The sequence below is a fragment of the Arabidopsis lyrata genome (genome assembly GCF_000004255.2).
Source record: "Arabidopsis lyrata subsp. lyrata unplaced genomic scaffold ARALYscaffold_3, whole genome shotgun sequence".
Classification (NCBI taxonomy): domain Eukaryota; kingdom Viridiplantae; phylum Streptophyta; class Magnoliopsida; order Brassicales; family Brassicaceae; genus Arabidopsis; species Arabidopsis lyrata.
The window spans coordinates 17,897,138-17,924,133 of NW_003302553.1; the positions used below are offsets into that span (position 1 = coordinate 17,897,138).

Sequence of the window (26,996 nt, forward strand, 5' to 3'; positions counted from 1 at the left end):
AAGGAGGGACTTTTAGAGACAAGATCTGACAGTTGGCAATTATAGGGGAATTTGGGCGAGGGAAATTTTGTCAAAAAAGTGTGATTTCAGAGTAGAGGAAAAACTTAACCCCGAATGGGCGAAAATCTATTGAAGAACTTAAAATCGAGTTAAAAGTAGCACAAAATGATGATAGTCAATCACCGGAGTTAATAAAGGAATTAACTATACGGTTGCGAGAGGCTTATCGTGAAGAGGAAATATACTGCTATCAAAAAAGTCGGAGTCTGTGGATGCGTGTAGGGTATCATAATTCGGAATATTGTCATGCCCTGACAAAACAACGCCGAGCCCAAAATAGGATTATCGAGCTTCATGATGAAAACGAAATATGGTCGGATGAGGACAAACACATCCAACAGATAGTAGTTTCCTTTTCTAATAGAAGCTTTTATTACTTTCATGTGTTTTGTAGTTGTGACGATATTTTGTTTTCAGATATACGATCATATATGCACGGCGCGAGTTAGCCCAATGTGCTCTTTAATCAAGCTAGACATTAGATTTAGTGGGCTTTCAGACCCAATGTTAGTGGGCTTTCAGACCCAATGTTAGTGGGATAAGAGATTTTGGTACGTCTGCGCGTTCGCTATTCGGATCGGTTCTTTTTTTTCCAGAGTTTAAGATCTATATGGTTACCGGAATTTTTTGGTTCGGATCCGATTCTTTTAGTTCTAAAATTTATGATCCATTCTTATATTTTCGGGCTTGTTCGGGTATTTTAGGTACTTTTTGTTATTCGGTCTAAAAAACTAATATTGTTAGGTATATACACTACAAGAAAACAGTCGATTTGCAAGGAAATTTTGCGAGAGAAAATATCCCTCGTAATTTTGCAATGGATGTGCAGGTAATTTGCGAGAGTTTTACGAAGAATCTGCTATGACGGATGTACCCCTCGCAAGTCAGGCACAAATTTGCGAGGGATTAGCAACGCTCTAATCCAGAACAAAATCTGCGATGGATTTACAAGTAACTCTTGAGTTAGGTGAGCAAATTTTAATTGAACGTAACTACTTTGTTGGTAGGTGAAAATGGTAGGTGAAAATCCCTAGCAAAATCCTAGTAAATCTATGATTCCTAGCAATTCTCTTGCAAATATAGCTAGCAATTCCATGGCAAATTTTTTTTTTATAAATAGCAAATATAAGAGATGTAAAAATTAATAAATTATAACTCAAAACAAAAAACAATCTACTTACAAAAAAATCCTTCAAAAGAAAAAACACTTCAACTGGCTAGTTTGGTAGAGAAGGGGGTGCAGCTCGGCTAGTAATTTGTGAATTGGAATATATTCACCGAGACTCGATCGAGCTGATGCGTATGCTACCTCTCTATCAAATGGAGACCATGAGATATTCACACTACGAAGATGGATGCATGTACAATCATAGAGATCCGACGACCGGTGATGTGACAAAAGAGTTTACTGATGGCTTTTATGTACCAAGCGACAAACAAATCATTTGCTCGTGCGAATGGTTCAATATTCTGCCCATGTCGTAAGTGCCTCAACGATAAATATCTGGACTTTAATCTAGTAAAAAAGCATTTATATAATAGAAGGTTTATGCCAAACTACTATGTATGGTTACGTCATGGAGATAGATTGGTACAAGTTCGGTTTTGATTCCTTTGTTTCTAGAATTTAATATCTATTTGAATATTTTAGAATTCGGTTTAGTTTTAGTTTGGTTTTAATTCCGTACTTTCGTTTCAGTTATTGCCCATGATTATGTCTTGTCTTCCCGTAGTTTTCGAGAACTATATGATTCAAGTCATGATTTTACTTATACATTATGTTTCCAAATATCTTGGATTTTCGGCTATTCTTGGAGAGATTCATATAACTTATTTTGGAACATAAATGTTCCAGCAAAAACAAGGGAAATAAGTTGTGCTAAAACCGATTGAAGAATCATGTGTTGGCAGAATATGCACAAAATCACACTCATAAATACTCTCTTCACCTAAAACTCTTTCTAAGAATCATGTGTTGGCAATTAGCTTTACAAAAGATACTAAACACAAGACGTCAAAGTAATGATCCCATTATCTGCTTATTCATATTTCAATATTTGTTATGATGTAATCAATATAATCGCTCCGGTTTAATCAAGCTAATTTTAATTGGTAGGGTTTGTGTATTTCACTCTCGATCTCTTTTATTGATTGATGATCAAAACCATATGAATCTAATGATGCTCTTTGTCAACCGGATACATATATGCGAATAGATTATTTCGTCTTAGACTTACAACAACATTTGTTGGTAGCAACATCACATCTACCATATAATAAAAAGCTTTTAGCTCCACAAAACCTCTCGCATGCCGCATCGTCCACTTTGGGTTTTTGACAATCAGCTAGGTCGTAGCATTTTGCATACTCTTGATTTATACCAAAACCTATTAAACAAGAATCATTACGCCAATATTCACAATCATAAAAAGGATACCAAAAAAAACATATATATGCATACTTAAACAAAAAAAGGTGAGGAGTATGATAATAAGCTAATACCAGAGGTTCTATCGGAGCAATGGACAAAAGATACGGCTAAGAGGATAGTGAGGACAAATACAGTTAACATTTTCTTGCTGATAGCCATTTTGTGTCTATGATTTTCGGTTATTTTTTTTTTTGTTTCAAAGACTATGATTTTCGCTTTGTTTTTCTCATGTACTACATATGTTTATATATATAATAAAAACCAACGTACCTAAAGGTATTTAATTTTTTAAGAAAGAAACAAATCTTGCAATTTAATTTCCTTGCTTTTTATAATCAAAAGAAAATCAAGAGATTGATTTTCTTACCTAATTACGTTTGAATGTATGATACACTTGTCTAATGTGTATTTTTTTTTTTTTACATATTGTTAAAACATAAAGTTGTTTTCCAAAATATAATTAAAAAAAAATTTAAATAGATCTAACTAATTTTAAGGTTCTAACTTGAAATTATTTTTAAGGATAAGATGTAAATAACCTCTTAAATTTAATATTTAGTTGATATAATTCCAAGAACTATGTTTAGTTAATTTTTAAAATTAGGATAAACAGAAATATTATTAAAATTATATTAAATACATCTCTATACTATTAAAAGAGAAGTACAATTGAAAATGGGTCGGGTTAAAATCAGAAAATTGACCCGAAATTCTGAAATCGGATCTTTAAAATTTTTTTGGAATATAAATTCGAATTAATAATGAAAAATTGAAATAAAAAACAAATATTTATGGAAATCAAATAAAATCTAATTGTACTTATGGTAACTAATAATAAAAGCATATTCCAAACAATATTATACATTAATTACGTATAATAAATTTTTTCATATATTTTTGTGACTAATTCCATAACAATCAACGTTTTTGTCATTAATTTCGCCCATTTTAGCCAATTATCATTAATTGAAAGATATTTTACTTGCTTCTAAAGATTTCTAGAAAATTTATCACAAATAACCCATCTGTTTTATAAATTAAATTGATATTTTTATTTTGGTCGTGTAAATTAAATAGATATTTTTATTTTGGTCGTGTAAATTAAATAGATATGAAATCCATGTAACTAATTTTAATTTAATTAGATTAATCAAAATTATGATATTTTCATACCTATAGCTTACCAAAGAAGTTTAATTTTCAATTTATAAAGATTTCTTGAATATGATTTTAGAATTATTCAACAAGATGATAAGTATTTATTAAATTTTGTGAATCATGAAAAAAAAAATTAATTTTTAATCATTATACTTCATCTTTCAATCTCTCATCTAACAAATAAGATACATATTCTATTATTACTATGTCCAAACTTCATTTTGTTGTATGACTAAATAATATTCCCATTAGAACTGTCAAAGCGAGTTGATTTGTCCCGTTAAGTCCGTTTTGCGATAGACAAAAAATATTTTGACTTGTAGTTAGTCGGTCTGCACGACCCGCGGGTAGCATATATGAAATACAAACCTGTTCCGCGAATGTATGCGGATTTGCGGGATTGTCCATGGATTTTGTTTAAATAATTTTAAAGTAACCAAAATTTAAAATACTACTAAAATAAATAAATAAATCAAAATACTATTAAAAGTTTGTTTAAATTACCACATGTTGAATAAATTATAATTTTATCAATAAATACTAATATGCGGGCTGATCCGCCAACCCGCGGATGAAAACTGATTAAACCTATGACCCACTGCGAATTAATCCATGTGGTCTGCTTATTTGCGGGTTTAATATATTTTCCCAAATCTGCCCCATAGTGAGATGATGTGGGTTCGACCCGCGGTTTTTGACCTATTTTGACTGCTCTAATTCCCATGAATCGTCTAATTTTAGAATTTTTAAACACAATTTTATTTTGTAAATCATAATTAATACGATGGGTATATTTATAAACAATTTTACATTTTCTCTACAATTCGTTATTATAAATATTTATAAGTATACTACACGATTCGTTCTACTAAAAAACACACACAATATTAAACGCAACGTATGTAAACCAATATTCTCCCGCGGTGGACTGCGGGTCCGATCCTAGTTCCTTCGTTATATAACTATCCAATTATTAAAAAAAGGCAAAAGATCTTGCAATTTATATCATTAGATTGACTAAGCCCAAAATCCCGCAAAGGATCCCTTGTAACCAAAGTCCGTGTTTTTTTTTTTTTTTTTTGTCAACGTTGTTGAGTGGATACTATGAAATGAAACCATTATCATAAATCATCATAATCAAGAGATAGCTATGTCTAATAAGCGTTTGAAAATACGTCCAAATGACAATGATAAGACTCATCATTTATCAAAATCATATAAGTAATAAAAATATTGATAAAAATCACACTCCAATAATCTATGAGAAATACTATATTCTCATCACAATGTTTGCAAATATATAAATATAATCCCGTGGGGTTCACGGTTCGTCATTACAGAATCGTGACAATGTATCACAATGTCTGTAAACAGAAATACAGACCTATAATCCCGTGGGGTTTAATGTATCACAATGTCTGTAATTCCACTTCAAAGTTCAAGAACGCGTACGAGAAATACTATATTCTCATCACAATGTTTGCAAATATATAAATACAAACCCTAATATGTTTCTATTTCAATCATCAATAGAAGATTTTAAATCTGGTTTGTTGGGCAATCTCCGGCCAGTCACAAAGGTACTGAACATGTGCAGAGCTCGTGAGGGCTCCGCATAGGCCACCATATGAGCCGCTCCTCTCACCGTTGCAAAGGTCAGTAGATTCCCATACTCTGTGACCCAGCCACCAACCTAGTCAAAACCCCAAGATCCACAAGTTAGCAATCAATCACAAGAACTTAACTTAATTAGCATTGTTTTGATGGTGAAGGGAACTACCTGTTCTTTGTGGAACCAGGCTCCATAGGGAACAGTGGTCTTGAAGTTGAGATCCTGAGCAAGTTCTCGTACGCGTGTTCTTGAACTTTGAAGTGGAATTACAGAATCTTGGTCTCCACTACAATTTCAACAAGCTGGGGTTTATAGCTGCAGAATACAAGAAAAGAATTAGATAAAGAGATCTTTAATAGAAATCTTACCTGAAGATCCAAACAGGAGTTTGGTTCTGTATAATTCTCTTAAGAATCGGAAGCATGTCGATGTATCCATCGATGCCACTGTAGTTTAACCGGCTATGACATAGTCAAAGTGAAACAGCCAATAGCAATCAGTAAGCTTCACTGTTTGTGATCAATGAAACTAAAAGAGGGTAAAACAACTTACTTGCTGCACATAGTCCACTCATAAGGTAGGCGAGTGCGGTTTGCGTGAAGCGCATTCTGTACCTCCGGGAGATTAAAATAGAAACTTCTTTCGTATGTTATACAGACATCAACTCCCATGCTAATCTTAGTAGCCTGAAACCATTTTCATAAATTTACAGACATGTTTTTCTATTGGAAAAAAAAGGTGGAAAAGGGCTAACCATTTTCTTGAGCCTCAGCTCTTGCTGGACAATAGAAGGGTAACATACATCAAGGAGAACATGATAGCTATTGATATACTCAGTGAGGACGCTTGAGTCAACGATAGCATGTATACAAGCATTACTCATGTTCTTTGGATTGGCAAAGTCACATTGGTTCATGATTGTGAGTCTTACTTCATCAGAGATCATCCCATGCGACCAGAAGTACTCGTATGCAGCTGCAACATCCCTGTCAAGCTTCAGAAGTGGATTGCCAATCTGATCAGAAAGAAAACACACACATAAAGAAATCAGAAGAGAGCCAAAAGAGTTGATGAAACGTCAAGAAGAAGGTTCTCTTGCTTACTGCAATGCCTTTGACGTTAAATTTGAACCCATTTGAGCGTGAATTGTAGCTGAGTATCACATCAGCCAGTTGAGGTATGTAGTGCCCTGTCAGAGAATCAAATCAAATCTTGGTTAGACAAAAGGAAAAACCACTGACAAGTAACATGATGAAACACCAACCCACCAAGATTGTTAAGCTAAACGAATTACATCTTCAGAATAATAAAGATCAGAAAAATTGGTTTTCTCATAGCCATTTCTTAAACTAATAATCGAAGACACACCTGCGTAGCTTTCGCCAGTGAGAAAGAGGTCGCGAGACTTCAACTCTTGGAACTTGTTGAACCATCTCAATAAGAACACAAGCATATCATTGGCTGTTTAAAAGCAAAAGCAGTCAGGAAACAACAATCTTCTAATATAGTCTGAAAAATGGAATTTTTACTTTCCCAGTAGACTTGTCCCCGGTGTTATAATTAGAGCTTCTGTTAGAGTATGACCATCCTACTACGGCTGGTGACTCCACAAATAGCAGGTTCGAGGCTACACATTTCACAACAAGAGACAATAGCATCAAGATGTAGAATCACAGAGTTCTTTGTTTTTTGCATAAAATTGTCAAAAAAAAAAAACAAACCTTTGTTCCAAGACATGGAGTTCAAGCGGAGGCCACGGCCATCACCCGTGGGGTAAAATGGACCTAACTTAGTGAAATCTCCTCCACCAACTGAAGAACAACCTGGACCTGCAATACAAACCTCAAACACACATTTTTCAATACCCAAATTCTAAACTAGCTAGGGAAGTAGCTTAAAATTATGCAGAAACAGAGAAACAAAACAGAGACCTCCATTGAGCCAAAGGGTTAAGGGCTTAGTGTCAGGTTCTTTTACAGCCTCAACATAGTAGTAAAAAAGACTACGACCATTCTCCGAGTCCACATCGACATATCCAGCGAATTGTCTGAACCCGACCTTCGGTTGACCAGGCAGCCTCACCACCATATCTTCTTCCGGATAACCTTCAGCAAACCTAAAAGTATATCCCAACCACTGCACTGTGACCAATACCACGACCATAGTCGCCACAACGGCCCGGCGTGATTCCATGTTCTTAAACATGTCAGAATACAAAAGCAACAAGAAGTTATAAGTTAACTTCAATCTCACTGAAACTTTACACATAAAAATCAACAGCATTTTATAAGTTTCTCTTCCATTATTTTTTGAACCACATAATGACTTTTGTTAAATCGAAAATATGATAGATAGCATACAGTCGGATAACCTGGATTACAGATCCATAAACAGAACATATAATTGCAATTCCAAGACTCAAAACAACATTCAGAATCCAAATTATACAGTGTGAGGTTAAGAGTTCATAAAACTCACGTCTTTGCCGAAGAAACTCACTGTCTCTCTTGGATTAGCACTCGTTTGTAAAGAACTTTGACGAGGACTTGAAAACAGAACAAGAAACAGAGAATTGCAGATAAAGTAAATGTGCAAGATGGAGTTTTTACGTGTTCAGGTCTCAATCTGAAACCCTAATCACGCCGGGAAACTTCTTGTCCCGGAATCCACTAGAATCAGGTTTATATCAAGCTCTATCTTGGGTTTATATCAAGTTTTCCTGAAATGTTCTAACATCCGAACTAGATCTAAAACGACACAGTTCCGTTTTAGGCAAGAAACACGTATTAATGTTTAATGTAATTGCTAGAAATTATTAAGGAATCAATTCTCAGTCCAATGTAATTGTACATATTAACTAGATTTGAATCCGCGGTACACCGCGGAGCTATAATTTTTTAAAAAAAAATCTAAACATAATTAGTTTTGTTTATTAATAGAGAGTATAATATAATATTTCGACCTATTTTATAAATGTACCATCCATATATCTATATTAATAGTTTTGAGTATATTAATTGTGTTTTAGGTTTAAATGGTATATCTATATATACACTTAAACGACATTTGACTTTCTTCTACTTCTTGCCTCAGTTTAGGAGAAAGGTTCCGAAAAAGGCCTGATGGTGGAAGAAAGGGAGGTTGTGGAACAAGGCCGGAGAGCTTAGGTTTTTTCTTGCGGTGTACCGCAGGGTCGATTTTTTTATAACTAAAAAATTATTTTGCAAAATTTTAAGTTGTATTTGTTTTGTTAATATTGTTTAGTTTGTTTAGTGTTTCTGATTTTATAATTAAATTTTGATTTTTAATTCTAGGATTTCATCCATAGTATATTGTTTAATATTAATATTGATTTAAACCCGTTGCACCATATAACCCCGTCCCGTAAAATTAAACATCATTTGTTATTTTTTTGAATAATATTTTTATCCACTACAGGTCGCAGGTTCATGCGGATAAGCCCGTAGAGAGTTGCGGGTTTGCGGATCGACCAGCCAAAAGAGAAGCTATCTTTTGAAACCCTTTGTTTTGTTTAGAGGTTTTAAGAAAATATCCCTAAAAAATAATTTTCATTATATGAAAAAAAGAAGTAGAAGAAATTGTAGTATCAACATTCCCGATTTTTACATCACTCGTTACAATTAATTTTTTTTTTTTGCAGATAAAAATCAGAAGTTAACTAAGTCGAGTTTTTTAAAAAGATTGTGTAGAGATTTTTGGTAAATTGTTGAGAACATATTTGATTTCAAAATCTTTACTTAAATAGATAAGGAAAGATTTTGTAGAGACTTTTGCTAAATATATGAGAAATGAATTTCAATTAAAAATCTTTACTTAAATAAAACAAATCTAAATAATTAATGCTAATGGCATGTCATTGTAAATACTTCTCAACTTCAGGATTTATTTGCTAATTGTGATCCAAAAATATATATATAGATGTAATATCTTGGGAATTTGCAAGATCGGTGACCCCGTTCACACCAATAATCTCCCTAATATGTACCTCGATTCAAATTAAATGGACTAACCTGATATATAAGCTCACTTCCAAAGAGAGGATTGGAGAGAAATAAACAAAGAGATTATCAACTGTAGGAATAAGCTCACAAAAAAGATTATCAACTGTGACATAAACAAAGAGATTTAGTTTTTTTTTTCTTTTTTTATTTTTGTCAAAAAAATAAAGAAATTTTTTTGGAATAATCTAAGTACCTTTTCCTACAAGAAAAAAAAAAAGTACAGTACTTTTGCCTAGTGAAGCAATGTGGCGAGTAAAGAAAGTTTGATGTGATAGACCCCACTTTCCAATTATGGTATGGTTTCCTTTCATTCTTTATTTTTAGTGTTTTTCTAAAATGGATAGTATCTAAATTATTTATGTTGCTCTCTTATTTTCTACAAGATAGTTATTTTTTTCTTGGGAAATTTGGCAAAAATTGTGTTTCTCATAACTCAATGAATACAATAAACATTATTTTTTATTAATTGATATTGATTATACCCTCCTAAGTATAATGAAAATATTTTATTTATTGATAACAAAAATGTAGATTTTCTAAAAGCTGTTTTAATCAATAAGTCTTGACCCATAGTAAACTAAACCCTAAAACATAGAATACCGTTTTAATATGCAACCGACATAATAATACTAATAAGGGCTTTTGCAAAAATGCCCCTTTTTCAATGCCACTTTTCAAAAATGTCCCTTCTTTAAAACCTTATAAAAAATGCTCTTAAAAATATAAAATTTACCCAAATGTGTATGTAACATTATTAAAACATACACAAACTACATTTTTATGTATCTAAAATCTTATAAATACTTTATAAATACCTTATAAATGTATTTTAAATACCTTTAAAACCTTTAAAATATCTTGTAAAACCTTTGAGAAACCTTAAAAATCTTTTAAACTAACTTGTAAAACCTTTAAAAACACCTTATAAAACCTTATAAATACTTGGATCGAGTCTTCAAGTAGTAGTTACAATCCATAAGTACCTTATAAACCTAATAAAACTTTATAAAAATTTCAGATTTAAAAAGGGGCATTTTTGAAATGGACATCTAAAAGGGGCATTTTTGAAAAGGGACACACCAAAAGGGGCATTTTTAACAATTTCCCTAATACTAAATCAAGTTTACATTTTTTTTCTTGCAATATTTTTTAATTATTTTCAGCTTGAATATAAGTAATGTAAGATTTTAAAATAACTGTATATGACCAAACTATAGTGCATCTTCTCAATAAGTGGACAAATAATGATTAATGACCAAAATATATGTCAAAATATTTAAATATTGTTATTACATTAATAAAGAAATAAAAAAAAATTACTTTTTATAGGACTACAAGAAAGTGGAAATTTCCCTACCATCTTAGTAAATATGTTAACAATTTAACAAAGAAGTAAAATTAATATCGATTATATAATTAAATAATATATATTTTTAATTCCAGTTCCAAGCTTTTCCTTTTCATTCTTTGTCTGGCTTTGGCTTTAAGTCTCTGTGTAATATTTCTTGGGCTATGATCCATATGAAGGTATTCAAGCCCCGCGATTATACCAACAACAATCTTGTATCTTGTTGGTCATGGTAGTTCCTTGTTTTCAACACACACGTCTCTTAGTAACTCATAAACGAGGTAGTGACAATAGATTTTGTGCAAACAACCAACTAACTATGAAATTATTGAGTTTGGTCGTAAGTTATATTAAATGATTATATAAATGAGTATGTATGAAAATTTATGTATGTGTATTATAATTGTGAGTTCTTGGATACGTTGTGTTGTTTCATTTGTAGGTTTTCGAAAGTTACGAACCGCTATGACGGTAAAACATCTATTTAAGTTTTTTTTTATGGATTTACTTACATTTTGTTTATAAATTGCTTATGTTTTGCTTATTTTTTGTTAAAATATTTTCATTTCTTTTCTTCAGTTTATTTTTCTAATAAAAAAAATTATCGTTAAATGCATCAAAATAGATGTTTTAAAAAATATGTGATAATTTTGTACTGATTTTCTAAAATTAATGTCATTAAGATTCTAATTTAAAATATTTTAGAACGACAACATTATTGTTAAAATTTCCTCTGAACCTTCCCTATATTGGACCAGTTTTGATAATACAAAACCATTCAAGATAGCTATAATTTTTTTAAAAATACACTAACTACCATATATATATGTAATTATCAAGAGTCTATTTTAGGAAAGATAAAATAATAAAATGATGTAAAATCCCGTTAAATTGTATACTCACATTGAATTAAAGCTCATGTATAATGGACGAGGCAATTACTTTCTAATTCTTATCAACATATAAGAAAAACAAACTACCAACACAAAAAGAAACAACACGTGCTAGAAATATTACCAAGTTATGATTATTTGACATAGAAAACCATACTCAATAGAGTTTTGCTAACATATTCAACAAACTAATCAAATATGCTAAATGTAAATGTCGATCAAATATATATACGGGCGTAGCCCGGATTCCCCCTAGTATAACTAAAAGAAGATCCAAGCAACACACAACGCAGACGCAAATATGTTTATATATCGACTCATGTAATATAAGGGTAGATACTTCCAACCAAATCACCCAAACTCCACTATCATCTCTTTCAATCATCAATAGACAAATGCGGTTTGTTGGGCAATCTCCTCCCACTAACAAAGCTACTGAACATATGCAAAGCTCGTGAGGGCTGCGAATACAGTACCATATGAGCCGCTCCTTGACATGGTTGACGAGAAAGAGAAACGAGGTAGTTAATAGATAAATGTCCATATATACCTTTCTATAAAAGTTTGATGAAATAGGTTTTTAAAAATCAAAACCCAAATTTACTCTCATATTTATGAAAATGTAATTAACAAAATTAAAAAAAAAAACTCTTTAGCTTATTTACAAAATTCAGATAAATATGTGGTTTTTCAAACCCTCTACTTGAAGTAGAGACTTCTCCCAAATAATTTTTTTTTTCTTTTTTTTTTCCTCATTAACAAAATAGTGAAAGATCAAAACAAAACCATGTGTGCACTGGCGAAGAACAACTGTCCTCCTCTCGTTTCTTCATTTTGGCGAAGCCTCACCTTGATTCTTCCTTGTCATGGCTTGTACAACAACAAGACACGAATCTACTTTGTCCCCAAGTTTCCCTGAAATGTTCTAACATTAGAACTAGATCTAAAACGACACAGTTCCGTTTTAGGCAAGAAGCACGTATTAATGTTTAATGTAACTAGGCCAATACCCGCACAACATGCGGGTTTTTTTAATTCATAATTTATTAGTTACAATAATTTACATTGACTGAATTAATTTGATTAATAATCTTTTTGGTTTTTTTTTCTAATAATCATCTTTATGTATTTCTCTAACTTTCGAGTAAATAATTCATTCTATTTTTTGTTTATTTCTTTATATATTTTTAATTAAATTGTTTAACACTTATTTCCAATTACTTACCTTACAAAAATATCTTTACTGTATTTTTAAATAAACGAAAAAAGTAGTGTTGATTTAGTATCTTATATTTTTAAAATAAACCGTAAATTCAAATAATATTCATTGTCATTAATCCTATATATATGATAGTATATGAAAACATGAAATAAATTCTAATATAGTATAATTTAATATATACTCCCTCTGTTCCTAATTATTTGATGTTTTGGGTTTTTTACTTGTTCCACCAAGATTGATGTTTTGTAAAAACATCATCATTATTTTTGTTTGTGACCAATAGAGAAAAGAGAGAAGTAAAACTACTATTATCAAACTAATAAAATAATAATTAAAAAATATAAAAACTTTTTTTTCTTAAATTGTGTGCAAAACTGAAAACATCATTCTTTTAGGAACAGAGGGAGTATAATTTAATAAAATTAAAATTTTTAATTAAACTTCCATTGATTTTATATTTATGCGTAAGTTTATACAACTTATACAGCTAAATTTAAATAATTAATTATATATGAGTTTGATATATATTTATATAATTAATTAAAATTACTTAATTAATTAGTTAAAATATGTATTTTTTATATAAACAAGAATTAATGTATGATTTAAATTCTTAATTAAATTAAATTAAAACATAAATGTAATATATTGATGTGACACATGACATTCTCTCCACTGCTGACGTGGCGGAAGGATGGAGAGAGTTGGCCAACTTTCATATATATGATTGCTAGAAATTATCAAGGAACCAATTCTCAGTCTAATATAATTGTACATATTAATGTAACATCTTGGGAATTTTCAAGATGAGTGACCCCGTTCACACCAATAATCTCCCTAATAAGTACCCCTCAATTCCAATTAAATGGACTAACTTAATATATAAGATCACTTCCAGAGAGAGGATTCGAGAAACTGTAGGAATACGCTCGACCAGTCTTACTGTAATGTAGGACTTGTGTACCGAATATAAGAGTTTTTCCTTCAAAGCTACAATTCCAAGTAAATGTAGAAATAAGTAAGTTATCTCTCCTAAGTTTTTCTTTTGCATAGACATAGATAAATCTTAGGAGACTAGAGATGTTTTAACTGTGACATAAACAAAGAGATTGTAGTTATTTTGTTTCTTTTTTTTTGTCAAAAAAAACAAAGAGATTTTGTCGGAATAATCAAAGTACTTTTTTCTACCAAAAAAAAAAAAACTTTTTTCTACCAAAAAAAAAAAAATGTACTTTTGCCTCCCACTTTCACTGATAGAGAAGCAATGTGGCGAGTAAAGAATGTGTGGTGTGATAGAACCCACTTTCTATTTATGGTATGGTTTCCTTTAATTATTTCTTTTCTCGTATTTTTCTAAACTGTAGCGCATCTAAATTATTTCTGTTGCTCTTTTACTTTCTACAAGATAGTTCTTTTTTCCTGGGAAATTTGGCAAAATGGGGAATTTGGCAAAAAACTTTTTTGTCATAACTATGTGAATACATTAACCATTATTATTTTTTATTAATTGATATTGATTCTACCGTCCAAAGTATAATGAAAATATATTATTTAATTTTTTTCTCTTTATTTGTTGATAACAATAATGTAATTTTTTTAAAACATTATTTGGATCAATAAGTCTTGACTCATAGTCAACTAAACCCTAAAACTACTCTGTGTATATGCAGTCGACATAATATTACTAAATCAAGTTTACAGTTTTTTCTTGCAATATTTTTCAATTATTTTCAGCTTGAATATAAAAAAAAAATGTAAGATTTTTGAAATACTGTATATGTTTTTTTATATATATAAGATGAATTGGATCACAAACATATTTATCACCAAACTATAGTACGTCTTATTGATAAGTGGACAGACAATAATTAATGACCAAAATCTATGTCAAATATTTAAATATTTTTATTATATTAATAAAAAATCAAAAACTTAATTACTTTTTATATGAATGAAAGCACGTGCAAATTTCCCTACCATATTTTTAAATATGTTAAAAATTTAACAAAGAAATAAAAATAATATCGATAACATAATTAAATAATACCTATTTCCAATTCCAGTTCCAAGCTTTTCTTTTTCATTCTTTGTCTGGCTTTACCTTTAAGTCTCTGTGTAATATTCCTAGGCTATGATTCATAGAAAAGTATTCAAGCCTCGCAATTATAGGCCTGATTGGAAAGAGGTTTAGATTCTGTAGAAAGCCAATTTTTATTTCTAAAGCCAAATAGCAAACCAATCATTCTTTTACTTCAAGAAAAAAAGCTACAACACAAAAAAAAAAATACATTAAAACCTTTATAAATTATTATTCGTTAAATTAATAAACACGATAAAATATAAAATTTTACCGGTCCTGAGTCAGGCCAGTGTAAAAAATAACAAAATTTGATAAGATAATAAGATAATAATTTTTTGAAATCCTTATATAAAAATATGGTCCAAATAATATCATAAATTAACAATCGTATAAATACATATATATGTATAAGTTGATATATTAATGTATGTTTTTAGATTTTTGAATTTTCTCCTAAAGATCATCACTATAAGAAATATTTTATGTTGTATTTTCAAACTATAATCTTGTAGTATTTTCGATAACATGTTATAAAATAGCCAAAATTTCCTTAAAATTTTCAATTTCTACATATGTATCATAATCATTTTGTTTGTTTGATACGCTGTTAAAATACAATAATTGAGGTAACTAAACATAAATTGAGTTTATGTATATCACTTGTATAAGTGAATTTATTTATAAGATCTGTAATTTATTGTCAGAACCTTTTTTCAAAATATTAAAATTCAATTCCAAAACTATAAAAGTTATAACATCCAAATGACTAATTTTACTTCTGTTAAAGTTTCCTAATTAGTATTTTTCAAAACAATTGAAAATTTTAAAAATACCTATAAGTTATACTCTAAAATAATAAATATTAATTAATAAAATATTATGGTCTATAAATTAATAAAATATTATGGTCCTCAAATTATTAATTATAGAGGTTTTTACAGTATATATTAGCTTTGGAAATCAAAATTTTTACCGCACCTACAAATAAGCGGTGAGATATTTTCTCTTTCCTCTCTCTTATTCTTTCCTTATTTTGATCTCTCGCTCTCTTCTTTTTTGTTAAAGTATTTTTCTAATATTTATTTATTTCCAAAGTATTTAAGTTTACATAATAAATACATAATATTACAACATACAACAAATATCTACCAATCATGCTTTTACTTTAAAATTCACAGCTACAATTCTGCATCCACAACAAGAAAATCTACCGCCAAAACTCTAAAGGTATAGCTGTACCCAATCATTTTCATTTCCATGTCAAATTATGTCCTTAAGACTATATTCACGAGGCAAGTCTTGTTGTTTAATCCAACCTTGACCTTAAGATGAACTCCTTCACCTTTCAAGAAGGATGAATGTCTTCTCAAATTCTTTCCAATATGTTTTGGAGCATGTAAGTGAGTTTCCAGCAGTCTCCAAAATGATTCTAGAAAAATGATACCCCTTCCTATCTATTTCCAAATTTATCTACTTCCCATCTCGAATTGCACTCTTCCGCTTCAAAACATAATACACTCGAACACCAACTATTAACCATGTGACCTGCCTGTTCATGATTTAATCTTCAGCAACCACATACCACCCATATACCTTTACCTTCTTTCGTGTATCACATAAGACCAACCATCCACACCTACTACTACTCTCCCTTGAAAAACACACCTTGTCCTCAAGGTGAATTTCTAAACAACGTGCAATCTGGTGTGGCTATGTTGAAGCTTCATATTCTTGTTTTTGAGTCCAAACCTCATTTTTGTATCATAATTCTGTATGATTAACTTATGCAAAAATATCCACCAATCTTGTTCAAAAGTTACGCCACACTGACTCTGCTTGCTGAACCAGCCTGGATCACGAGGTCGTTTACCCAAAATTCTTCCGGTGGAGCTTTAAGCCTTCTAACAATTCCCACAGTAAGATCATTTGTGGATAGTTCCAACTGTTGACACATCCTTGTCGTTCTGTTACTCATGCTGCTTCCATCCGAATTGATCTTTATCAAATAAGTCCAAGTAAATTTTCTCATTCTTGATCTACTGAGTAATGCCATGCAGTTTGAAAATTTCTGCATCTCTAGGCTTCGGTTAATAAGAAGCAACATATACTTATGCCTTTCACAACAAGATATCTCTATCCCAATCAATGCTTCTTGATCAAAACTAGAAAATTCCTTGAGTCTAAGTCTTTCATTCACTATCCAGACTCGAATTCTATCACAACCATACAATCCCACTAACCAGTTCAATTGAGATTGTTTACCCAAAAATCCACCGGGCTCCCCCACTCGACTAAAGAGGAAAAATCAGAGCTAACCTGCATTGATACGCGTTCACTATCCCATCTCTCATTTTCCTTGCCAGAGTTATAAGCGTTCTTGCCCTTTTGTGTAAACTCATTTCACGACCCTTTTGTGTAATCATCCAAGTGATATCATGTTTGGAACACTCTTCCAAATAGTTTCCATAAACTTGTTCCGCAATTACTCCACCTGGCTCCCACACTTGCTCGGACAGAGACAACTCCAAGGATTTTTCAATAATTGTGAATTCTGTAGCAGTTTGAGATTGCCCACCATCCTCACTTAATTGATCTCGAGGAGGGAACAAAAGTTTATAAGAGTTGCTCTTCTCCCTTTTTTTTGCAGCCGCCACCCACGAGTTATGCTTCGATCTGAATGAGGCTATCACAACTCGATATCTATCCTTAGATCTTCGTTTCTGAAATTAATGAAATCGTTGCTTCGAACAAGATCTTCGAGTCATTGTGTATGCTTTTCCTTTGCCAGATTTACTGTCATCGAATTGAATCTATCCTCTCTAAGATACAATTGATTTCTCGGTGAAAGAACTCGAAAGGCTACAATGTAGAGATTGAGAACGATGGTCTCTCATCATTTTTCTTTTCCTAGCCTTGTGGTAACTACTTCCCTTGACAAAAATCCTTCTGTTTCTGAGGCTTTGAGCTGTAATGGGAACCTTAGAGGTCCTGAGGTTGAACACCCACCATGTGTTCGACAAAATTCCCCAAAAGTTTTTCTATGATTTCCATCGGTTTGGATTCTTCTGTTTGCATTACCAGTTCTTGCGGTCGATATAAATCCTTAAATATTGATTCCATCCGATCAAGTTGCACTAGCATCTCCTTGAGAATTGCTCTTTGTTAATTTCTTAAAAACAATGTCAAAAATATTGTCGATACACACAGTTAGAGAAAAAATTGTGGCTCTCAATGAAAGCACCAATTGATAGAGCCAGATTTGGTTCTACCAAAGAAGTGAAAAAGACGATGAGAATCAGAAGAATAGGGTTTAGATGAGAAGAGGATTGGAGAAGGAAGAACAAGAAGACAGAGAGTAATTGAGAGAGTTCACCTCTTGTGCCACAAAAGGAAAAATGTTAACCACTCATGCCACTGTTATGTTTTCTTTTTATTATTGAATTTCTTTTAAATCGTAAAACTGAGTAATTTACCAAAAACCCAGACGAAAATAAAAAAACTACGACCCAACCTAATAAACCCGAACCCAGCCCACTTGAAAATAACCCGGCCCATAAAATTTCCCCAAATTTACCCTAATTTCCCTAAGTGTAAATCGAAAACTGTAAAATTTCAGAAAAATTTCACCCGTCTCCCGGGAATTCGATTCGTTTCTCTCTCGAATCTCTCTTCTCCGCTCCGTCGCTTGTTTTCCGGCGTCTCGTCGTCTCCGTCGTCTTCTTCTAGCCTCAGAACTTCGGCCGTCGTCTGTGGTACTCCGTCAATCGTCTCCTCCGTCTCCTCCGCGTTCATTTGTCTTTTCGTCTCCGCCGCCTCCGTTCGTATTCGTTTCCTCCGCGTGTCTTCGTCTCCTCCGTATATGGCTCGTGTGATAGAGGGAGGTAGGGAATATGAGTCAACAGAAAGGTCTCGAGAAGCTTCGACGACGGATGTCGCTGTTCCAACAAAAGCTCCGCTTGATGCTTCTGTTCCGACAGAAGATCCGACGGATTCCGCTGTTGCTGTATTTGTTCCAAGAGTGGATGCTTCGGTTCTGGAATTGTCTGATAGAGAAGGGAAAGACTCAGTCCGTGAGTCAAATGAAGACGTTCGTGAGTCCGATAAAGAAGTCAGTGAGTCCGATAAAGAAGTCAGTGAGTCAAAGGAGAAAGAAAAAGAAGTCCGTGAGTTGTCAATTGATGGTCAGGGTTGTGATAACGAGGAAGAAGAGAGAGTTGGTGATGCTGAGGGTGGAGAAAGGAGTGGTGATAATGAGGAGGAAGATGTTGCTGGTGTTGTTAAGGTAAGTAACAGTTTGTATTTGTTGTATATGGTGTTAAAGGTAAGCAACAAACATAGTTGTACTCAGTTGTATGTGTTTGAATATGCAGAATATAGTTGATATTGCTATTGAGGAAGAGGAAGAGGAGAGGGTTAATGATGTTGCAGCTGATACAGATGAGGATGATGATGATGAGGAATCCCAACCACTGCCGCCAGAGAGCATGTACTTTAGTCCAACTGAGTACAACAAGGTATGTAAGGTAGGTAGTAGGTGTAAAGTTGGCCAAACAGTGGCCATGATAAAGGCATTTGATGAGGAAGTTAGTTGGTTTAGGAATCATGCTCAGTTTAAGCATATATTCCACATGCCTAAGGAACCAAATCACATGATTCAAGGCATGTGGATGCTTATGCTTCGCACTGCTCGCACGGGTATGGAGAATGAGTGTTGGTTTGTTGTGAATGGAGTGCCTATAAGGTACTCCTTGAAAGAGCATGCTTTGTTGACCGGGTTGGACTGCCATGAGTACCCAAAGAATCATGAGAAGAAGGGTAGTTTGAGGTTTGTCAGAAGGATGTTTGGGAGGACAGACCTAATCAAAATCAAAGATGTAGAAAAGAAGTTGGCAGCTATTAAGAGTGAGAAGTGTTTGGATAGGAAGAAGTTGATTATTTTGTTGTTTTTATGTGCGGTTGTGAAGGCTGATTCTAAGGGTGATGGGAACATAGAGCAATTCCTGTTAAGGATTGTTGATGATGTTCATGCTTGTGAGATATTCCCGTGGGGAAGGTATTCTTTTGAGCAATGTATGACAGGGATCCGGAGAATGATGAAAAACATGAAAGGTGAGGTGAAACCAAAAGCACAGAGCAGCTTTTTTGGATTCATCACTCCTCTTGAGGTAAAAACTTGTGAATATTGTAATGAGTTAGAGTGTTTAAGTTATAGTAGTAAAATTGTGTTATTGTGAATGTGTAGATTTTTGCATTTAAGTGCATACCACAGCTTGGAAGGCGATTCAGAGAAGCTGTTCCCGCAGCTAATGACTGTCCAAGAATGTGCAAATCTAAATTCACTGACAGTTGCATGAAGGGCTTTACCTTGGATGAAATAAACCAAGCCCTTGGTGAAATTAAGGTTAGCTTTTGGTGCCTTTACTTCTCTTAGTATGCATATTTATTGAGATTGATGCTATGTGTATTTGACAGGATATCTCAAGCATCTTGGAACCTGATATGGATGAGAAAGAGATGTTGTCTGGCCTTGTTGAGAAAGATGTTGATGAAGGGATGGGATTTATTGATCCAGTTGTTGAAGGTTGGAGAGAGCAGCTGATCAGAAAGAAGAAGAAAATCTGGTGGAAAATTCTATACCAGATGGACTTGCAGGCTCGGGGTTTTGGTGATGTTGTCCCTGAAGTGGCTGAGAGGCTTGGTGATGTTAAAGAAAGTGATGGTGAAGTCCCTGAGAGGCTTGGTGATATCCTCTCATTACAGTCAGCTGTGGACAAAGGATTTGCGAAGATCATGGAGAAGTTGTCTGAGATGGATAGCAAAGTGAGTATGCTGGATGGGAGAGTGAAAGACTTAGAGGGTTATGTGTCAGTCCAGCTAGAGAAAGAGCGGTACAATGAGTATCATCCAGGGACTTCAAGTGATTTTGTGCCAACCTATTGTACACCAACTGCTAATCAACCAATAGCGAGTCCGACAAAGGCTTTGGTCCTTCACAGTGGTTTCACAGACCCTAAGCCAATCCAGATTCAAGAATTGAGTGAGTTTACATTTTTGTAGTTTTTATTGTAACATACATGTTCTAACATTGGAGTTGTGTAGGTGATGAAGGTGATCAGGAGCAGCTGGCTAGGAAAGAGAAGGAGAACAAGAAGAAGAAAGCAGTGAGGTCGAAGCATAGTGGCCCTACAATCCAGACCGGGAAAAAGAGACAAAGGAAGGCTTCCAGGTTTCAGGCTGAAGAGTTTACAGCAGAGGGGAAGGGGAAGGGGAAGAAGCGGCAGAAGAAATAGGTGATCTTTATGAGAGATCACTCTTTATGAGTAATTGCTTTTGTGTAGGACAATACTTATATTTTCTGAGTATTTTGCGGTTATCTTTTATTAGGATTCAAAACATTGTACTATCTTTTGGTTGTGTTGTGGTTTATGTGCATTTTTTGTATTTGGGGTTTAGGATGATCCAGAAATTATATTTTAAAAAATTATGCATCTGGTCCAACTACTAACAAACGTGGGACAACTATTAACACAAGTAGGACAACAGGAACAACTACTAGTAATCCTGGGACAACTATGTGATGAACCAGGGACAACAGGGACAACTACTAACAATACAGGGACAACTACTATTAAGAACGATGGACAACAGGGACAACTACTAACAATACAGGGACAACTACTATTAAGAACGATGGACAACAGGGACAACTACTAACAATACAGGGACAACTACTAATAATCCAGAGACAACTATGTGGACAACCAGGGACAACTACTAAATACAATATATTTAAATTTTAGTTGGACCAGTTGAACCAGGGACAACTACTAAATACAATATATTTAAATACAATATATTTAAATTTTAGTTGGACCAGTTGATCCAGGGACAACAACTATTAAAAATACTTAGTGAGTACATATAAGTCGGAGTTGTACCGGTTGAACCAAGTACAACTACCATTACTGCAGGTACAACTACTAATAATACTTCATGAAAACACAATTCCATATCCAAAATACAAATTCAAATATTACAAAGAGTAGGTGGTAATCATACAATATTACCACCTTGAAAGTAACCCCCTAAGCCTCGCAATCTCGACTTCTTTTGTGGCTAACCTCTCTTTAAGGTCATCAATTTCTTCACGCATAAGACGAAGAGTTTCCCGGATCGACTCCAATGCAGGATTTCCACCCCTCCCATATTCAAGAGAGGTTAACACGTCATCTTTATGTCTGTCAAATAGGTGGTGTATCTTGGACAGCTCCTCAGTTACCGCCCAATCCCACCATTGAACTAGGTAATCTCGATTATCCTTATATTCGTCTCCATCCTAGGAAGAATATAAAAAGTTAAAACCAGCAAGTTGTACTTAGTTGTTCCAGAATTGCAACTAAACCATACCTTAAGCACTGGGCATCTGTATACGCGCTCTCCTTGGCGCTGTCCTGTTAGACATCGCTCAAGTTTGACCATCTCACCACAGAAACACCTCTCGGGAACACCATAATTGGCATCTGCATTACATTCTCCACTGTTGATGCTTGCTACGGATGTGGAGGGTTGGGAGTAACTATAAGGCATATCTACGGTTTAGAAGATGAGTAGATCTGACCATTCAATCAAACATAAATCAATTAAATCTTAGTAAATCCGAATTAGTAGAAAGCAGATCTATTAAATTGAAGTAGTCTAAGAGAATTGCCACACCTTATAACGGCGAGAGAAGGAAGAAGGAGCATAGATCTGAAAACCCTAATTTTTGGGTTTCTCGTTTTCAATAACAGAAGAAGAAGAGAGAAGAAGATATGTGAGAGAAGTACCCAGATTTCGCAAAATTTGAAGAAATCTGAAAACCCTAATTTTTAGTGGTCTCGTGAAGAAGAGAGAAGAAGAGAGAAAAGAAGAAGAAGAAGAATCGGAGTCGAGATGTGAGAGAGAGAGAGAGAGTACTCTCTTTATTAGATGAGAAGACTAGTGTGAACACATTTCTGTGGGACCGGTTTGAGTCAAAAACTAGTCAAAGACTAGTGTGAACACATTTCTGTGGGACCCCCGATAAATAGATTTTCTACATAGTTGTCTTTAGATGTTCAGTTGTCCTAATTTCCTCACAGTTGAACTATTTCTAAATTTGTAATTTTGTAGTTGAACCTTAAAAAATACCATAGATATCTAGTTGTTCACATCAATTTCCACATTATATTGGTGTTTAAGAAGTTTTCATAGAATAATTTGTCAGAAAACATAGTTTTCATACTTCTTCCATCTTTATAGATGATCTTGAACTAATTGTTCCTTGTTACCTAAAGAGTGATTTGTGTAATTTTAGTTTTTGCTCATATTAATTATTGATAATGTTACATATCATATATTAAAAGTATTAAATGTACTTTCAGAGTTTAAAAATGTTTTAATCACTTATTATGGTTTAATTTATGTAATTTTGTATTTTTTTTGTAGTTTTAGTTGTTTCTAGTTGTATCGGTTGAACCCAGAAACCATTCTTGCTAATATTGTAAAGAAATAAAATAGTTTATATTACAAACTTATAAATAATAATCCATATATTACAAAGCGATATTAGTCTTACAAATAAAAATACAAGTACAAAGTTGTTTAAGTTATTCCGGTTGAACCCAAATGGTTACACAGTTGTTCCAGTTGAACCAAAATGGTCCAGTTGTTCCAGTTGAACCGTATTGGTAAAGAAGTTGTACCGGTTGAACCAGGGAATTAATCAAGATGCTTCTGGATCCTCGGGCTGTAGCCATCTCTCCAAGTTAATTCCTGGAACAGCTTTGTTACTCTTTCTCCGTTTTTCTCCAACAGATGGAAACCGTTTATCTTGATTGCGTCCTTTTTTTGGAGTGTAATCCGGCGGCTCAGCCTCCAACTCTTTAACTGACTCGGGAATATTCCATTCTGACTCATGTGGCACTACAAACAACGTCCTGTAATATGCCAATGCCCAAGTATCAATCAAATAAAAGACGGAGCAAAGTCCATATATGCTTACATCTGCATTTCTCCCTTCCTTGCGGGCTAGGAACCTTGCTGCGGCAATGGCATGGACACACGGGTACTTGTCTATATCAAATGTCTTGCAAGAACAAGTTTTCATTTTCAAATCCACCAAAAAGCTGACCGACATCCCATCAATGACGTTGTATTCTTGTCTATAACTGTTAAGCTCAACAACTTTTAACTTCGCAGCAACTGGACATCGAGCATGCAAGATGTTCTCCACAAAAGGCACAACCTGTGATGTGCTCGATGCATTACCTGAATCTTGCCTATGGTTGTTAAACCATTCAGAGAACTTCTCAACCATGGCATCAATCATAGGTAAGAGGTCATACTTCCTCGCTTTCTTAAACACAGCGTTCATGGACTCCGCAGCATTGCTAGTGTCTATGTTGTACTTGTCTCCTTGGAAATGGTACCTAGACCACTGCTCTCTCTCTATGGCTTTATCTAGATAGTCAGCAGCATTAGACCACCGACTCCTAAAAATACCATATTTTCTATTGAACTCACTCTCAGTATAAGCATGAGCGCACTCCAAGAACTTCTTCGCAGCTCCATCCTTATCAGTCTTCGCACGGAGTCTTAGATTTTGAGACAAATGCCATATACAGTGTACATGATGCGCATTCGTGTACACCGTCATGACAGCCTTCTTGATGCTTTGATGCCTGTCACTAATAAACACCAGATCAGGAACTTCTGGATATACAGTTTTCAGCTTTTGGAAAAACCAAATCCAACTAACATCCTTCTCTGCATCAATTACACCAAATGCAAGAGGATAATGGTGATGATTAGGATCTTGAGCTGTTGCAATAACCAACATCCCACCATATACAGTTTTGAGATGAGTTGCATCCACAATTATCACTTTCCTCATTGCCCTGAAACCTTCAATGCTAGCTCCCAAAGCGATGAATAGGTACTTGAACTTCTTCTCTTCCAACTCCACACTTGTTACAGTCCCTCTATTTACCATCTCTAACATGTAGAGATAAGAAAACAACATCTTGTAGCTTTTTTCTGGTCCACCTCTCACTTCACTAACATGCTGCATTTTCCCTCTTAATGCAGTAGAGTATGAACAATGCACACCAAGTCTTCATGTCACAATAGACATGATGCATTTTGGATTTGGGGTCTGTAGATTACCTGGAAAGTCAGCATGTAAAACAGCTGCTATTAATCGTGGTGTTCCTCTCTGTACACTATTGCTTGTAGACTCAACAGACCGCGAGCATGTATGGATCTTTCTATGCACTCTAACACTCCAATAATCTGATTGCTTTGTTCTCGCAACTCGTAAATACCATTTACACCCTTGAGAATATTGTTTGCATCGTAACATAAGTCTCAACGGGTCAGACCTAACTGTTAAAACCCCATAAACTTCTTGTTTTGCAGTTTTGTTTACCAATTCCCACAGTGCTTCCTTAGAACAAAATTCTTGATAAAGTTCTATACCCGTACCATCTTCCCATTCTATATTCTTTGAAGTACCTTTTACACGATTTGGAATAGCTGGAATATCATCAAAATCAAAAATACCATCCACATCTTCATCCAAATGGTTATCCATCGACCTTTCCACAGCCACAACTTCCATACCTGTCACATTCTGACACACTTCATTCACCAAAACTTCATTCACCATATCTTCATTCACCAAAACTTCATTCACATCATTCACCAAAACTTCATTCTCATCATTCACATCATTCACCAAAACTTCATTCACATCATTCACCAAAACTTCATTCTCATCATTCACATCATTCTCCAAAACTTCATTCACATCATTCTCCAAAACTTCATTCACATTCACTAGCTCTACATAATTCACACCAACTGAACTTCGACGCTCCGGTACTAACACTTCCACCCTCTGGTTATTGTCAATTAATAGCTCCACATGCAAAACTGGAATACGACCCTCTTCATCACATTCTGTTAAAAAAATGTATACGTCCTCATCATCTACAATATATGTCTCTCTCCGAGCTTTAGATAGATTGTAACTCAGTTTCAGATTCCCAGGAACTCCATTCTAGCCAACCTTCGTAGTGATCTTATCTAATAGCACCGAATAAGTTATCTTCTCTAAACATGTCGTCTTAAACGATATAGCGTATAGTGAATTTTTATAAATCCACTCATTCCCTTCTGAATAGTACCCTCCATAGTCAAAATGTACGTTAGTATGGCTCTTCTTCTTCATCGCCTCCTGAAATTACAACAATTTAAAACATAATTACAAACACAATTTGTTACAGTTATACTAGTTGTACCTGTTGGCCTACATACTATCGGTTTTACCAGCTAGGCCTATACTCTAACAGTTGTACCAGTTGACTATGGAGGGTACTATCCTGAAAATACAACAATTAAAAACAGCACAAATCTACACCATTTTTCACAGTTATACTAGTTGTACCGGTTGGCCTACATACTATCAGTTGTATCAGTTGGCCTACATTCTACCAGTTGAACCAGTTGGCCTACATACTAACAGTTGAACCAGTTGACTATGGACTACTATCCTGAAAATACAACAATTAAAAACAGCACATACACCATTTCTCACAGTTATACTAGTTGTACCAGTTGGCCTACATACTATCAGTTGTACCGGTTGGCCTAAATATTATCAGTTGTACCAATTGACCAAGGAGGGTACTATCCTGAAAATACAACAATTAAAAACTGCACATACACTATTTGTCACTGTTATACTAGTTGTACCAGTTGTACCAATTACTATCAGTTGTACCAGTTGGCCTAAATACTATCAATTGTACCAGTTGAATAATTAAACTTAGTTGTACCAGGTGGATTACAGACCATCAGTTGTACCAGTTGAATAATTAAACTTAGTTGTACCAGTTGGCCTACAGACTATCAGTTGTACTAGTTGGCCTACATAATAAAAGTTGAACCAGTTTTCATAGTTGTCCCAGTTGACTGAGATCTGACTCGATTCTACATAAAATGTGACTCGATTCAACAATGGACGAGCTACATTCGTTTAATAACCAATGCAAATGCCAACATTCCTCAATATGCTATCGATTCTCTCGATTAATCGAAAAAAACCCAATTCTCTTTCAAATCCCTAATTTTAAAGAATTCCAAAATAC

General features: G+C 33.8%; 5 protein-coding genes across 6 annotated transcripts; 2 read left to right on the top strand and 3 right to left on the bottom strand.

Annotated features, from left to right (window-relative positions):
- Window positions 1–2,074: 2,074 nt before the first annotated feature.
- On the bottom strand, window positions 2,075–2,723 carry LOC9319848 (defensin-like protein 112). The gene is made up of 2 exons (XM_002885811.2): window positions 2,563–2,723; window positions 2,075–2,447 (listed from the first exon to the last, which is right to left on the bottom strand). Exons 1-2 carry the CDS (start codon window positions 2,648–2,650, stop codon window positions 2,278–2,280), a joined length of 258 nt encoding a protein of 85 aa, XP_002885857.1. The 5' UTR covers window positions 2,651–2,723; the 3' UTR covers window positions 2,075–2,277.
- A 2,006-nt stretch (window positions 2,724–4,729) lies between these two features.
- On the bottom strand, window positions 4,730–8,061 carry LOC9321924 (serine carboxypeptidase-like 43). The gene is made up of 10 exons (XM_021030525.1): window positions 7,193–8,061; window positions 6,983–7,090; window positions 6,801–6,888; window positions 6,630–6,727; window positions 6,365–6,450; window positions 6,016–6,276; window positions 5,814–5,947; window positions 5,630–5,722; window positions 5,430–5,547; window positions 4,730–5,342 (listed from the first exon to the last, which is right to left on the bottom strand). The coding sequence occupies exons 1-10, from the start codon at window positions 7,542–7,544 to the stop codon at window positions 5,169–5,171; spliced, it is 1,512 nt and encodes a 503-aa protein (XP_020886184.1). The 5' UTR covers window positions 7,545–8,061; the 3' UTR covers window positions 4,730–5,168.
- Window positions 8,062–17,731: 9,670 nt separating this feature from the next.
- Window positions 17,732–20,071, top strand: LOC9321926. The gene is made up of 2 exons (XM_021032374.1): window positions 17,732–19,108; window positions 19,197–20,071. The coding sequence occupies exons 1-2, from the start codon at window positions 18,686–18,688 to the stop codon at window positions 20,058–20,060; spliced, it is 1,287 nt and encodes a 428-aa protein (XP_020888033.1). The 5' UTR covers window positions 17,732–18,685; the 3' UTR covers window positions 20,061–20,071.
- A 50-nt stretch (window positions 20,072–20,121) lies between these two features.
- LOC110230228 (uncharacterized protein At3g43530-like) lies at window positions 20,122–21,188 on the top strand. The gene is made up of 3 exons (XM_021032375.1): window positions 20,122–20,227; window positions 20,299–20,863; window positions 20,926–21,188. Exons 1-3 carry the CDS (start codon window positions 20,147–20,149, stop codon window positions 21,114–21,116), a joined length of 837 nt encoding a protein of 278 aa, XP_020888034.1. The 5' UTR covers window positions 20,122–20,146; the 3' UTR covers window positions 21,117–21,188.
- A 536-nt stretch (window positions 21,189–21,724) lies between these two features.
- On the bottom strand, window positions 21,725–22,731 carry LOC110230229 (uncharacterized protein At4g04775-like). 2 transcript variants are annotated; one of them, XM_021032376.1, is made up of 3 exons: window positions 22,540–22,731; window positions 22,234–22,439; window positions 21,725–22,162 (listed from the first exon to the last, which is right to left on the bottom strand). In XM_021032376.1, exons 2-3 carry the CDS (start codon window positions 22,411–22,413, stop codon window positions 21,890–21,892), a joined length of 453 nt encoding a protein of 150 aa, XP_020888035.1. In that variant the 5' UTR covers window positions 22,414–22,439; window positions 22,540–22,731; the 3' UTR covers window positions 21,725–21,889. The 2 variants fall into 2 exon arrangements, with proteins under 2 accessions (XP_020888035.1, XP_020888036.1); XM_021032377.1 differs by lacking the exon at window positions 22,540–22,731 and having other exon boundaries at window positions 22,234–22,530.
- Window positions 22,732–26,996: the final 4,265 nt, after the last annotated feature.